This window comes from Ananas comosus, linkage group 18 (genome assembly GCF_001540865.1).
Source record: "Ananas comosus cultivar F153 linkage group 18, ASM154086v1, whole genome shotgun sequence".
Taxonomy (NCBI): Eukaryota; Viridiplantae; Streptophyta; class Magnoliopsida; order Poales; family Bromeliaceae; genus Ananas; species Ananas comosus.
The window spans coordinates 8,822,457-8,837,432 of record NC_033638.1 but is presented as its reverse complement, the minus strand read 5'-3'; the positions used below and the strand labels follow the sequence as shown (position 1 = coordinate 8,837,432).

Here is a 14,976-nt window from a genome sequence, read left to right as displayed (position 1 = left end):
GACTTTTCGTTCAGCTGAATAATGCACCAGAGTATTAAAAAAAAAAAAAAAGAATGAAAATGTATTATTGTTACACAGCTTTTACATTTCGTCGCCACTAGATTGCATAGTTTCTTGAATTTATAAAAAAATGTATCAAATAAATGATGCCTAAATTAGCCCCTCCCACTTTGTTACTGTATATGGTAGTTTATTGGACTCACATGCAGTTAACGCCTTCACGAGGTCCATGCCAAAAACATTGGTCTATAGCATGTAGAAATTAAGAGAGCACCAGCTTTTCCCCATACTCTATATTGTCAATTGACAATTTGAATTAGACACACCAGGTGCAAAAGAAATAAAAGAGAAATGGTGTGAAAAAGACATGGAGAGAGAGATAATGGAGAGATTTTTCATTTAGACCTGGTCTACTGCAATATCCACAAATTGCTTGCTGAATTTTCCTTCCATCTCATCTCTTATTTTAATTTCTATTATTAATAAGTCAAGAAGCTTTTTTATAAAAGTTGTTTCGTAAAAATATCCATACAAAACATAGAATAATAAATCTATTTTTTAGTATTTATTTGTTTTAATAGAAAATGGATGCAAGGTTACTAGATGATTGGTGAGTAAGTAAACACACTTGGATATATGTATATATATATATAATTTTTTTAACAGTAGAGGACCCTCCAACGAGGCTTGTCTGAGAAGTAGCCTCCACAAGCACGGAATCTTGTTGCCTATATAAAACCCCCCCACCACCACCTCTTAATTCTCTTCTTAAATCTCCCCTACCTTGAAATCACAACTCTCTCCCATTAATTCCCATCCCTTCTTGTTCTCCCCTCTTGGGTCTCTAAACTCTCTAGCTCTCTAATTAATTATTATATATATACTCTCTCCTTGTTGTTGTTGTTGTTTTGTTTTTTTTTTTTTTTTTTTTTTTTTTGTCTTTTTTGTTTGCCCCAAATAATCAATGGATCAGAGCACACAATTACCCCCCGGGTTTAGGTTCCACCCAACAGATGAAGAGCTCATCACCCACTACCTCTCTCCCAAGATTGGGAACCATGGTTTCACCTCTTGGGCCATTGGTGAGGTGGACCTCAACAAGTGTGAGCCATGGACTCTCTCGAGTAAGTCCCCACCCCCTTTTTTTTGGGTTTTTTTTTTTTTGAGGTTTTAGTTCTAATTTTGAGAACTTGGTATCTTTTTTTTTCTTTTATTTTTTGTTATGGTGTGTTCTTGATGTGGTTTTTTGTTAATGAATATAGGCAAGGCTAAGATGGGAGGGAAGGAGCTGTACTTTTTCTATCACAAGGATAGAAAATACCCAACAGGGACAAGAACCAATAGGGCCACAGAATCCGGGTATTGGAAAGCCACAGGAAAAGATAAGGAGATATATAGAGGGAAAAACCTTGTTGGTATGAAAAAAACCCTTGTGTTCTACCTGGGTAGAGCCCCCAAGGGAGAGAAAACCAACTGGGTCATGCATGAATATAGGCTCGAAGGGAAACTCCCTCCCCACATCCACAGATCCTCAAAGGTACGTGCCTATATATATATATATATATACTTTACTTAATCTCTTTTCTTTTTACTCTTTTCTATTACTATATAGCTAGCTAGCTAACATATATAGTGTATACGATTGCAGGATGAATGGGTTGTGTGCAGGGTCTTCGATAAGAGCCTAAGTGTTAAGACCACACCACCAAACCCTGGACTTGGGAGGATCAACGAGCCCTTTGGGAATTACGATCTGTTGGATTCAGCAACATTGCCCCCTCTCATCGACCCTTCCTACAATGGCTCCGGTTACGTCGACTGCGTCAGCGACGGCGCGCTCGGCATCGACGAAATCGACTCCGGCATCTCCGTTCCGAACCAGTACTTGAATCAAAACGAACCTGACGATCTCATGTTCTACCCTACCATGCCCCCTCCAGGATCCTACTTCGTGCCGTCCGCGCCGACGAACGTGGCCAGGTACTTGCACCGCCACGAAGAGGCGGAGATGGTCCGCGCTCTGGCCGCCGCCAACGACACGTCGGCAGCGGCCATCAGGCGGCACTGCAAGGCCGAGCAGCAGTCGCGCCAGTCGGCGACGTCGGTCACCGCAGCGAGCGCCGACCGGAACCCGAAGATCGCTCCGGTGTTCTCAACGACGACGACGCCCTACGGCGACCTCGACGACCCTCCTCCCTTCGATGGCATGTGGAAATATTGAGATCATATATATATAGTGGATCGAGTTTGATTTATTAGTTGATGCTGTGACCTTGCACCATGGCCTCTCATGTCTAATTGTTCAGACGCTGAGAAGTGCCTTGTTTTTTTCTCGGTATTGTTTCTAAAAATTTGTGATTGCCCTAGCATAAATATATATTTAGGACAGAGATATATAAAAGGTGTGAGAACTAGTGTAAATTATATTTTTAATTTTTTGTTTAATTATAACTCATGACCCATGTTTGTTGATTGTAAAGTGAAATCTCAGTGGAATTAATGAATCATATATATGTATATATTTATGGTTTTGATTTATTTATATTTACATAAATGGAGAGTCCAAACTTATCTCTATACATTGAACAATGCACTTATATACTCTATATATCAAGAATCCTTAACACTTTCCAAAATTTAACAAGGTGGGTTTTCTCAAACTCTCTTCAAATTTATGAATCTAGTGGAATGTATGGATTAATGTCCCTCTCATGAAATCTAATTTGATGCCTACCAAGCAAGAAGACCACTACACATACATACACATATGTAGTCCTCATGACCCAAATTATGTAACCCCAAATGTGCCCACATGGTCCATGCTCAAATCAAATTGCACTATCCCTATCTTATCTTATTATAGAAAGTTAATTAGAAACACCCATTTATTTCCCTTTTTATTTCAAGTGGGTGGGTTTCCCTAGAGTGAGAAAAGACACCCTAACCAACTTAGGAATTGTACTAAGGTGTTTTGTTAAAAATAAGAAGAGAGAGAGAGAGAGAGAGAGAGACAGAGAGGAGGTGTTATATTCATGTGATTTGCTTGGCTTATTAGCTTGCTTTTCTCTCGAAGCAAAAGCCTTTTATTTTTTTTCCCCTCCATAGGTGGCTCATTTCATGCATCAAAATGAGCCGAGAAAGAGAGAGAGAGAGAGAGAGAAAAGAATATTCCCACTTGCGTGAACGAATATGCCTTCTCGAATTGCACCCTCTCCTTCTCACGTGCTTTGGTTACCTTTAGTAGGGGTTTGGAAATTTTACATAGCATTAATCCATCAACTATATAGGCCATATTGCTATATAGTGTCCCAAAATATATATTACTCAAATTGTTTAATTAGTTTATGCATTAGCAAGCATAATGTGAATTTTTTTTAATTAGTTTATGAATACAATTGAAAATGCGATAAAAGCTAATGTGCAATTTTTTTTTTTTTAAAAAGCAATTGAGCACCGTTGGCAAGCAGAACAGTTAACGAGTAATCATTTTAATTTTAGAAAATAATTTAAATCATTATAATTAACTAAAGTTAAGAAGGTGCTAATCGAAGAAAATGATAAACTCATATAGGGTTTATTTCAAAATGGTTTATCTCTTTAGCTGTATCTGAGCTGTTTTGAAGTTTTGTACTTTAATATTTCGTGACACTATCTTAGAAACTTCGTTAGTACTCACTCGTAAATTAATTATTCCCGGAGAATACTAAGTACAGCTACATGCATGTGTTGTGTGCAAACTTATCACCCCCACTTCACATTGCTGAGAGACTCTGGTTTTATTTTAATTTCTAATTGTGTGACTGATCTATCCATTAATATTTTTTTAAGAACATTAAAAACTATATATATTTTTTTTAATGCTAGTGGAGTGAACATATATACTTGGCTAATTAGTTAGACAATTGGCATGTCCATAATTTTTCTAATTATATATAAATACATAGTAGTTCCATAACGGTAGAATGAAAAATCAATCCAACATTGGGCCCATAGTATCTTCGATTTTTCACTAAATTTACTCTGCTCTTCAATATATAGAGTCCAGTTATAGCACCGATTGTTTGGTGCTATTGATAATATATTAGCCTAGTTCTCGATGTATATATATATATATATATATATTTGTGCTAAAAGTCTAAAATTAGCTTTTTTTTTTTATCTTCTAAGATAAGAGTTTGTACTCATGCATAGCTCATGTTACAAAAAGAAGGTTCCATTTCCTACCTAATAATAGGGGATAAAAAAATAGTGGGCTGTAATCTTGAGTTCTATCTTATTTTATCATGCTTCACATATATATTTCAATTGGAAATATTTGAAGATTTAATGATGATAATATGAAGACGATGTGTATATATATGTACATATATATCCTCTTCTTAGCTAGAGATCAACTAACTTCGATAAAGATACTTTATCTTTATTTCCTTTTGATTTCAATTTTCCTTTTTATTTTTTGCCAAATCGCTTCTTTTTTAAGCCCTTGTGATTTTGATTGAAAAGGCCATGATAGGGAGGCCCGAAGAGGTTAAATTTGCTTGTTGTTTTGCAACTTTGTGAGGATTCATCATTGCGAACTCTATCAAGTAATGATGGATTATAATGATTTGAAGGATCGAGTTGATTCAAGAAAATCTATCTAGTCTTTAAATAAGATTTGAAGTTTTTGGCCTTTCAATTTCTTCAATTACCAACCGCTAACATTTCGAAAATAGGTCGAAAAATGAAGAGAACTAATCTCAAAACATACCAAACTTTAAAATTTTAAATTATGCCATTTTGGACGTCAGAATAATTTGTCTAATGATAACTTATTTCTTATGAAGTTTTCTTAATTATGTGATTGAAAATTAAGAGTTTAAAATTTTTTATTTCTTAAAAGTTTTTGGCATTACTGATTCAATATAAAGACTTGTGCCATTGAACGTCACGAGTTTGATTTTTTACTTTCTAATATGCCTTGACATTTATGCATTAGTAGAATAGTAAATTTTATCTATAGGATGATTAATTATATTTCAAAAAAATAATTTGAGAAATACCACATATTTTGTGAGTAAAGAGAAAGAAATATATTGAATAAAGTCACAATGACAGAATTGAGGGAAATGATACTTTATAAACATTTTTTATGGAAGAATAATTAAATTATTCAAATTATTTTTTTAAAAATGCTCGTTTGACATTTTTCACACACTATTTTCTCCTATCAAAGAGAAGCGACGTGTCCGATATTTTGTTGGGCTCGTGGGCTCGAGCCAGGGCACCAAGCCGAAGCCAATCCGGCTCGAACCCAAAGTCCCTTTCCGGCTCCAGCTAACCCGTTTAGCATGTGTTACGTCACGTGGGGCCCGGAGTGACGTCACCCTCGACTCGAACAGCCACACACGACACCAGGGGGTTTTTCAACGTCCTCGTCGCGACCGCCACGTCACCATCCCGCGCGAACGCGTGGGCAACGACCTCTGTGGGCCCCACCTCCCCCTTCTCCCCCGCTCCTATTGGTTGGTTCACACTCCCAATTCAAAAGTACTCCTCAAGGTATGGACTAGTGGTCCATAAAATAATAATAATAATAAAAAAATAAAACGTATGGATTGTTCTATGTACCATCTCCCATCGATAATTTGGACTTTTTTTTAAATTTAAATGGTTTAGTTTTTTTTTATTATCTAACATTTAGTCCTTGCTTATTGAAAAACAATAGATTTTTGTTAAAATAAGCAAATCATTTAAACTCGCATTTGGCAACAAACAATGCCTTTTTTTAAAAAAATCAAAATATTTATGTGGAATAATGTAGGAGAGAACATTGAGTAATTACAATCCTTACGTACGTTCAAAGTATTTATTCAGCGGTAAGTATAAATAGCTTAAAAGCAATTTTTTTTGCCTTTATTATTATTAAAGTTTTCATTCATTGCTTGATGAGATGCATTATAAGACAATTAATTATAACATAATTAATATATAAAAGAAAAAGACAATGATGCCAAACAAAATCTAAGTTTTCTATTTTATAAATAAATTGATTTTTTATAAGTCAGGGATTAAAATGTTTACATGAAAAATAAGGAGAATAAACTACAAATGGAATAGCATAAGGACTATTTATACCTTTAACCTTGATCAAAAAGAGAGAAAATGGGTCCTATAGAAAAAAGAAAAGGTTCCTTTTTATAGATTAGAAAAGGACCCAAAAAAAAAACAAGGCCAAGGAGGTGGGGGCAGCTTCCACATACTTTTGCATAGAAAATAGCAAATTGATGTTGAAATGAGGTGGATATAATGGGGCCAAGGGATAGATATAATCCACTTACATAATTAGTTGATGATAACAATCCCACACAATTATTAAGCCTCCTTACTATTGGGGCATAGTTATCTATATCTATAAACCTATATGAAGCCACAATATTTTTTACCACGAGGCATGTTATCTTTCATTCTCAACGTTCAACCCTTCACCTCCCCACCCCTCTAATTAGATGCAACATTTAATTATATGAAGCATATTAATATTCTATCAATGAGTGGGTTCTAACTATAATTTTATTGTTTTAACAGTTGAATTTACGGTATAGCTTTCTATATATCAATAAGCTTTAAATATAAGTTTTATTAAAATTTTTAATTTTTGTTTATATTATCTACCCACTGCATCGCGCGGGTCTCTACACTATTATTTCTTTTATGCCTCACTAACTAATTTATCCCTAAAGCATGTGAGATGTGTTACCTCTCCATCAACATACAAATGGGCCCTCCTTAATTAATTTGGACCACTTAATTAAAAGGGGCCATTAGGGTTGGAAAGGACAAAAGGTTAGCCTAAACTATGGATATGATTTAATATTTTTAATCACTGTATGTGATTTCACCTTTTGGATCTTTCTCCCAAATTAACATGGTTTGGTGAGGTTCTTAAAGTGACCCCTTCTAATCAATATATTATATATATGTCTATTGAAAAGAATGTGAGTCACTTTAGGATTCCCTAGCCCTAGCTATATTAATCATCATTAATTGTCCCATTGTTATTATTAAATTTAGATTCTTTGATGGATTTGATTTGTGCTTATTCTAGCTCTAGTCTTAATCCTAAAAATGCATAGGCTATAGTATAGGATATGAACTTGAAAGCAACAACCAGTGCGATCAGATCGTTACTTAATAAGTGAATTCACCCTCGTCTAGAAACCCACAATAAATCTTTATTAGGAATCTGTAATTGCTTTTTTAAAAATGTTATCTAGCAGCAACATATATGATGTACATATAAGAGGATTTTATTAGCAAGATTAGAATTTCTATAGCACCATGCGTAACGCATTTCATCAGTAGTACAGTAAGATGATTCATTTTCCTTTCTATCAATTCCAAAGGCTCTTGAGTAAATAAAAGTTATTTACTAAACAAAATGTTAGCATCAATTACACCCTAGATTTTCATCATGCTTGTCGACGCCTTTCATTATATATATATATATATATATATATATATATATTTGTATGATTTATTTAAAATTAAATAACATTGAATCTAACAAACATTCAATTTTATGGCATGTTTGATTAGAAAGATTTGAGACTTGGAAAAGAAATTGGAATGAGTCATCTTAATTGTTAGCGTTAATTTGGTTTAAAGCACTGGCATTGTGATTCCAATTTTGGAGAATCGAATCATCTAAAATGATACTACAACAAATTTTATATTACCGTCTGTCCCTAGAGCAAGTGGCAAAGGCTTGGTGGTTGGTACTCGAGACCTAAGTTCGAATCCTAGTTGATCCACATTTCTAGTTAAGTTTATTTCTGAATGAAATAAACGAAACGGGTAGCGTTCTACCTATCTCTCTCAAAAAAAAAAAAAAAACAAATCTTATATTTAAAAACACTTTAAATAATAACTAACGGTATTTTAAAGCGTCGTCAAGAATAACCCCGATACTTGTAAAAGCGTCGAGCAAAGAGCCTTTAAGTAAACATGTCGGGATAAATATATCAACGCCTTAATATAGCTTCGAAAAATTTTTATCAGTATTTGATAAAAATATGTTTATTAGTGACGTTTAATTATGATGTCGGCATATGTTAAATAGTGAAGACATTAAAATAAAACGTCATCTAAAAAATGCCGTTTAAGACATAATTTGTTGTAGTGCATATATAGTGGGAGTTAACTTCGGTTTCAGGAGGAATTGAAATTTTTTATTTCCCACCAATAAAAATTTAAATTCAAATCTAAATCTAAATTTAAATTTATTGGTACATTATAAATTTAAATTTAAATTTGAACATGAATTTAAAATTTAAGTTTTAGTCTCTTAAATTTTAATATAAGTCTGGTATTTGAATTTAATTCTACTTCTAAATTTTGAGTTTGAACTTAAGTTTGATTTGTAGATTTAATTTAGTTTTAAATTGCTAATTTTGGATTCTAACTTTGATTATGGATTTAGGCAGTGGATTTAAGGTTTGATTAAAATTTTAATTTTAATATGAATTTACATTGTGAATTGAATATCTCATTCAAATTTGTACGGTAGTTTAAATCAAATTGTATATTCAATCTATGAATCGAAATTTGTATCAAAGTTTTAAATTCAGTTCACAAGTTTGATTTGGAAGTTTAGATTTAAATTTTATATTTTAATTGTTAAATTTCATTTTATATTTTTGAATTATGAATTCCATTTAAATATTCTTATAGGCAATTGAACTTTCCTCAACTAAATAGTTATAATAGGTTGATTCTGATTTCTATTCTTGTTATTGTGAATCAAGCAAATTATAAGATTTCATTATTTCGGTTTTTATTGTTTTCTATTCAAAATTTGATTCTAATTTTGATGAAGCATACCTTTAATATCTCAAAGTTTAATTAAAAGAATCTATATGTGACAACACATCAAATGCTCAATCATTGGCTCCCTTTGTTTTCTCTCATTAGACATCTAACATAATGACACATGTGGTCTCTTCCAAAAAAAAGACTAATGACACAAGGAAATTAGGTCCACTTCACTTATGATGCTACATAAATATATTGTACGGGGCAATGTAGGGGATTTTAAGTGTATATATATACACACATACACACAGAGACCTCCGTATTTATAAGTTATTTTCGACGATAGAACACTTGATTCAACGATTAGCTTTATTAGATTAGCTCTATTAGACATGATTTATGACATTAGAATTATTTAAAAATAAAATTTTGTAATTTTTTGATTTCGTTCGTCCAGTAAACGAACAAGCAGTCTTAACATGAACGACTGAAAATAAAAATTTTATAAAAAATAGTAATAAAAAATTTAAATTTCAAATTGGAAGTATTATTCTTGTTATTGATGTTAAATAAAATTTTCTATTAAAATTTATTGTAATTTGGATTCTTCTATATAGTTGAACATACAAACGTGTCATATCGATCATTAAAATAATTATTTTGAAACCCTTTGATCACTTGATAAATGATGTCAAAAAATTATAAAACACCGTACTTTTGAAAGTGCAGGAGACGTGTGTGTGTGTGTGTGTGTGTGTGTGTGTGTGTGTGTGTGTGTGTGTAGAGTTTTGCTAGAATACTATCGGTAGTAAACGGCTAGATTTATTACCCATTTGTTTTCGATGATAGAGCTTCCAAATTGATGATCGGCACCGTTAAACATGATCTAAACTATTTAAACTATCTGGAAATCAAATTTCACACATTTTCGATATTGTCCTCTTGTCCATCAAGTAAACAGAAAAATGAATGACTGGAAATGAATATCCTTCAAAAAGTGATGATACAATTTTTATATTTGAGATCTAGAGTCTATATCTTATTTTAAATAGTTTAAAAAATTTTCTAACAAAAATTTAGTTGATTTGAACTCTTCTATACCGTTAAATGAGCAAACGCATCATATCGGCCATTAAAATTATAGATTTTGTGACCCTTTGATCGTTCAGCTAGTGATGCCAAAAAATCATGAAATTTGATTTCTAGATAATTTAAATGGTTTAAATCATGTTCAACAGTGCCGATCGTCAATTTGGAAGCTCTATCATCAAAAACAAATCGGTAGTAAACCGAACAGTTTACTACCGATAGTAGCCCAGTCAAACTCTCTCTCTCTCTCTCTCTCTATATATATATATATATATAGTTCGGCTACTATACTTTTATGAGTATAGGTCTCTTTATATTCATAAATTTTCGGTCGTTAGATATATTCTTTTGATCATTTTCATTCGTTAGATCATATTATTCAACCAACCACCCACTCAATCCAAAAGAATCACTATTATTCTAACCAAACATTTTTTTATTTAACGGCTGAAAATTTATAAGTATAAAGAGTTATCTACTCATAAGAGTATAGTAGTCATAGCCTATATATATAATTGATCAAAAAGCTAAATATTGATAGCAAAAAGGAACAAATACAATTAATAGTATTTTAGTCCATCTCTCTCTCTCTCTCTCTCTCTCTCTCTCTATATATATATATATATATATATATTGAGTGGCAACGTGTAACTAGCTGAGTGCCACATTGTATCTTTTTCTTTTTTTCTTTTTTTTTTGGCGTATCAAGATACGTGTAGTTCGTATGCAAGTAGTCTGAGAACATTTAATGAGATACAAACTGCGTGATGCCCCTTTTTTGTTTCTTTGTAAAATTTTAATTTGTTTTTAACACTCAATATTTATTTATTTAATTATTTATATGTGTGTATATATGTACTTATTTATTCATATAATGTGTATATGTGTGTGTGGCTTAATATTTGAGTTGCAACGTGTAATTAGCTGAGTGTCACATTGTATCTTATTTATTTATTTATTTGTTTGTTTGTTTTTGCGTATTATAATACTTGTAGTTCGTATGCAAATAGTCTAAGAGCATTTAATGAGGTACAAACAGTGGGACTCCCCGTTTTTGTTTCTTTGTAAAATTTTAATTTGTTTTGAACACTCATACATCTATTGAGAGCATAGTCCTTTTTTTGTTTTTTGGCTACTGGCCACTTTTGAAATAACTTTCCTACAATGAAAACAGATAATTAGACGTTAAACTAACAATAGTCTAAAAACTTTCTGATTAAGGCAAGAAGATAGAATTAGTGTTTTGTTAAGATTATTTCTCATATATAATTCAATCCACGTATAATCCCTATCATCCACGTGAGAAACTGGATAGTTTCTATCGACCTGACTTCTTAGAACTTTGATTGGGTAGATTTAGTTTAAAACATATTAATATTTTGTCAAATAAATCTATTCAAACAACACTTTCGCAGAAGTCCCTGTCGCCCTTCGAGATGGACAAGAGGAGTTCATAGAAGGCACTCAAACTCGAAGTCCCTTGTCACTCCTTTGGTGGCTTCATGAATGTACCAATTTACCTGGCAAAAATAGGCCCTAGCATATGCTTGTGATCAATAGGGAAGTGTACGTGGCATTTTTTTTTTCCGTGGTGTTTCTAGTTTATAATCATCATCATCACATAAAAAAACAAAAAGTGTATAAATCATGATTAACTACTTAGTCTAGGAAGAGGGAGAATATTAAACAAACAAACATGCTTATGAACTTGTTAGTTTGGGAGGGGTGGTTCCTCATCCTAATTTTTAATATTATCCACACTTCAATAAATTTGTGGTAGTAGTGGGGTTCCAACATTCAAATTATATATTTTGATTTAATAAATTTTTAATTGTGCGATGGAATTGGATGGTTGGAGTATTACTTTTTTTAAAAAAAAATTGTCAAATTTGTGGTATAGTAAAATGATAATCAATCTACGAAAAATTCATGGTGTGCTTTTAATTAAATGGGCCGCATTGGGCAAACTAATTTTAGCCCATTGTAGCATAAATGGCCCACTAACGTACACTTGACGATGGGTTGGATGTTGTTGGGCTTCAGCCCGTAATGATTTGGGTCAGCCCACTAAACGACGCTTGATGCCGGGTTGATGTTGTTGGGCTTTAAGCCCGTAATGATTCGGGTCAGCCTACCTTCGTCTCTAGCGTAAGTGGATGAGGATTTAAGGGTCGGTGCCGATATTCCAAATTTAAGCTTTAATTATTTCTCATTTTTAGTTACGTTCATTTTAAAACTAACGAATCGGATAATATACTAACTTGCTCTTAAATAAACAAAAGGTTTCTGGCAGAGTGTGTGTAAATTAATTAAAATATTTCATACCATAGTAAAATCTATATTTATATCTATATAAATATATGAAATATATGAATCCTCAGATCGGATCCACGTGGCAGCGACGGGCGGAGGCGTGGGCGCGAACGGGCACGTGCGCGGGTGTGTGGGCCCAGTGTGGGTGGGGCTAGTCGTGGGAGAAAGGAGAGGGAGTCTTTTTCTTTTTTTTTTTTCCTTTTTCTTGAATTTTTTCTCTCTTCATATATGAAGAAGGTGATTTGTAATTTTTTTTAGTACAAACTAATTTTTTTTATTATAAAAATTTGAAATATATAACTCTTTTTCGCCTTTCTTTGATCTGGTCAAAAATTTTCCTCGGAAAGCGTATCGAGATGCAGGACGGCTAAGCTTAGTGACTCTCGAAGTTTGCGCCCTTCGACTAGATCAAGCGATTCGGCTAACAAGGGATCAGATCAGCCGAGTTCGAAAAGCTCTACTGTAGAATCAGTTCGGCTGGATGAGCCAAATGTACGGACTGCACAAAGACTTGGGTCAGCAGAAAAGCCGAACAGATGGAATACACACTGACTGATCAGCTGAAAGAGTCGAATGCCATTATATATATTGAATGTAACTTGTGGAAACAGTACAAAGGTCGAATGTGCCTGAGGGCATACGGACTCGGTTGATCTAGCTAAGATTCTACTCCTAGAGAAAAGCAGTAAGTGTAGGAAAGTAAAGAATTACAAGTAGACTACCCCTAAAAAATACGAGAAAATTATAGAGAAAATAAAGGTGATCTTCTATTCTCGGAGAAAAGACCCCTATTACAGACTTCGAAGTTACTATTTATGTGATGTCTTTTTAGCCCACATTATTGGTCGGTTTTAGTAGTAGAGAAGTGCTGTAACTATGATAGTAGAAATTACGCCTCACCCGCCTAATATTTTTGGCATCAACACCTTTTATTCTATCCACATTTATCCCACCTTATCCTTTCCAATGAATTCTGATAATCTTACCGCCACTTTATCCGCAGTGGATAAAACTCAAAAATTCCAAGATATTCATGCCTTATCTACTATGCTCATTGTAAATAAAAACAAAAAACTTAAAAAATTAAAATTAAGCTTCATTTGAGATTGCACTATATACAGTAAGAAAGTATGATGAAAAATATTCTATTTATATTCGTACATAATATTACATTCAGCACATCGCCATGAGTAGGTTATAATATATTTTTTTCTGTTTCACCGGAGAACGCAAAATTATATCTCTATATGTTTTTATCCTAACTCTATTTTATCTAATAATGTCAGATAACTAGACCTCAATACCAAAATAAGCTTTAGTTTTTTTAGAGTAACTCAGCATCTTTTAGAAATATCTAATTTGATTTGGAGAATGATGGACGGTTGTGATCTAACCCCTGCGGAGTAAAAAAAAAAAAAAGAAGAAATTTTTACCTTATCCTTATGTGATAGATTTGGTAAATATATATATCAGATCCGGTCCCCCTCAACATGTTTTTATCAATATTTTTTAAATTTAGAATTTTTATTATTTTTTTATTTAGTTAAAAAAGTAAAAAATTAACAGTTGATTAATAATTAAAAATTAACAATAAAATTTGAATTTAGATCTTAAATATTAATCGTCAAGTTATTAACTAACTGCACTAGAATTAATAAATTTTTACATTAAAAAAACATGACAATCATTTTATTTGTTGATAAATTTCACAACCCCGAAATATCCGTGATTTATCCATAGTCGTGGCTAAAATAAATAAATAAATAATTAGCCTAATTCTTACAAAATTTAATTTCTATTTTTACCCAACATTTATCCACTAATAGAAATATCTGAATCTGGACGGAAGAGAGAGTTGCGATCGAGAGATGGACGGTCGTGATTCGTTCTTACAGTGTTCAGTAACGGAACGGAGCGAAACAAGCGGGATTTTTTCATCCCTATCCGTTAAATCGCGTCGAGGCCCCTAAACTAAAACATTTCTCTACACTACATCACCTTTAACAAATTTACCCTTCAACCTTGATTTATTTCATCTACACCTTCTCTATATGTAAGTTTATTAATGAGAAAAATACCTGTTTAGGAGTCTAATACAAAATTCCATATAGTTGAGGGGGTTCGATACAATTTTGCCTCATCCACGCGTGATAAGGTTTGTCAAAATCCGTTACGGCGCCGTTTCCCGTTTCGCCCATTTTCCTTTTTCCGGTTCGACATATACATTCCCCTCTCAAACCTGTCGCCTTTCCTCTTCTTAGTCCTCTCTCGCTAGTGCGCCATCGTTTTCGATTTTTTTGATCATTTTCAAGGGAAAAAGCTTGGATTGTGGGATCCATGGCGGAGGCTTTGGCGAGGGAAACCCTCGTATTACCACGTGGGCATCGTTATGTGTCGTTTTCTAACCCTAAAAAGAGCCCACCCTGCGCGCGATTCCCTCGGGGCTCCTCTGTTACGGTGGAGGATGAGAGGGGTTCTTCGCAAATTGTGGGTTTTCAACGGGGGAGATTGGTGTCGGAAGCTCCGGCAACGTTACCCATGAGGAGGAATCTCGATTCGCCGCATGCGAAGGTACTTTGGTTTTTTTTGGGCGTTAATTTGGGTTAATTTGTTTAGTTCTTTCGATCGATTTAGGGTTCCTTTGTTTTAATGGTTATGTGAGATGATTAATTGTGACTACATGCAGTTTTTATTTGATTATAATTGCTCAAAGTTGTTAAATTTAATAGAATTGTGACTGAGTTTAATAAAATCCCTCACTCGACTTACATATATTTATGC

The 14,976-nt window shown here is 33.3% G+C and overlaps 2 protein-coding genes across 2 annotated transcripts in view; both read left to right on the top strand.

The window, feature by feature from the left end:
• Window positions 690-2,479, top strand: LOC109723757 (NAC domain-containing protein 92-like). Its single transcript, XM_020252234.1, has 3 exons — window positions 690-1,124; window positions 1,263-1,537; window positions 1,649-2,479. Exons 1-3 carry the CDS (start codon window positions 965-967, stop codon window positions 2,219-2,221), a joined length of 1,008 nt encoding a protein of 335 aa, XP_020107823.1. The 5' UTR covers window positions 690-964; the 3' UTR covers window positions 2,222-2,479.
• LOC109723719 (thioredoxin-like 1-1, chloroplastic) overlaps window positions 14,416-14,976 on the top strand; it is a 2,524-nt gene continuing 1,963 nt past the window's right edge. Inside the window, exon 1 of the mRNA XM_020252183.1 lies at window positions 14,416-14,766. Coding sequence (XP_020107772.1) covers window positions 14,533-14,766 — 234 coding nt within the window. The 5' untranslated portion in view covers window positions 14,416-14,532. The remainder of the gene's footprint in view (window positions 14,767-14,976) is intronic.

Excerpts from the sequence above, each read along its gene's own strand:
- LOC109723757 (XM_020252234.1), top strand. The coding sequence starts at position 965 with ATGGATCAGAGCACACAATTACCCCCCGGGTTTAGGTTCCACCCAACA. Across the intron at positions 1,125-1,262 it reads TGAGCCATGGACTCTCTCGA|GCAAGGCTAAGATGGGAGGG; the intron begins GTAAGTCCCCAC and ends TAATGAATATAG. Across the intron at positions 1,538-1,648 it reads ACATCCACAGATCCTCAAAG|GATGAATGGGTTGTGTGCAG; the intron begins GTACGTGCCTAT and ends ATACGATTGCAG.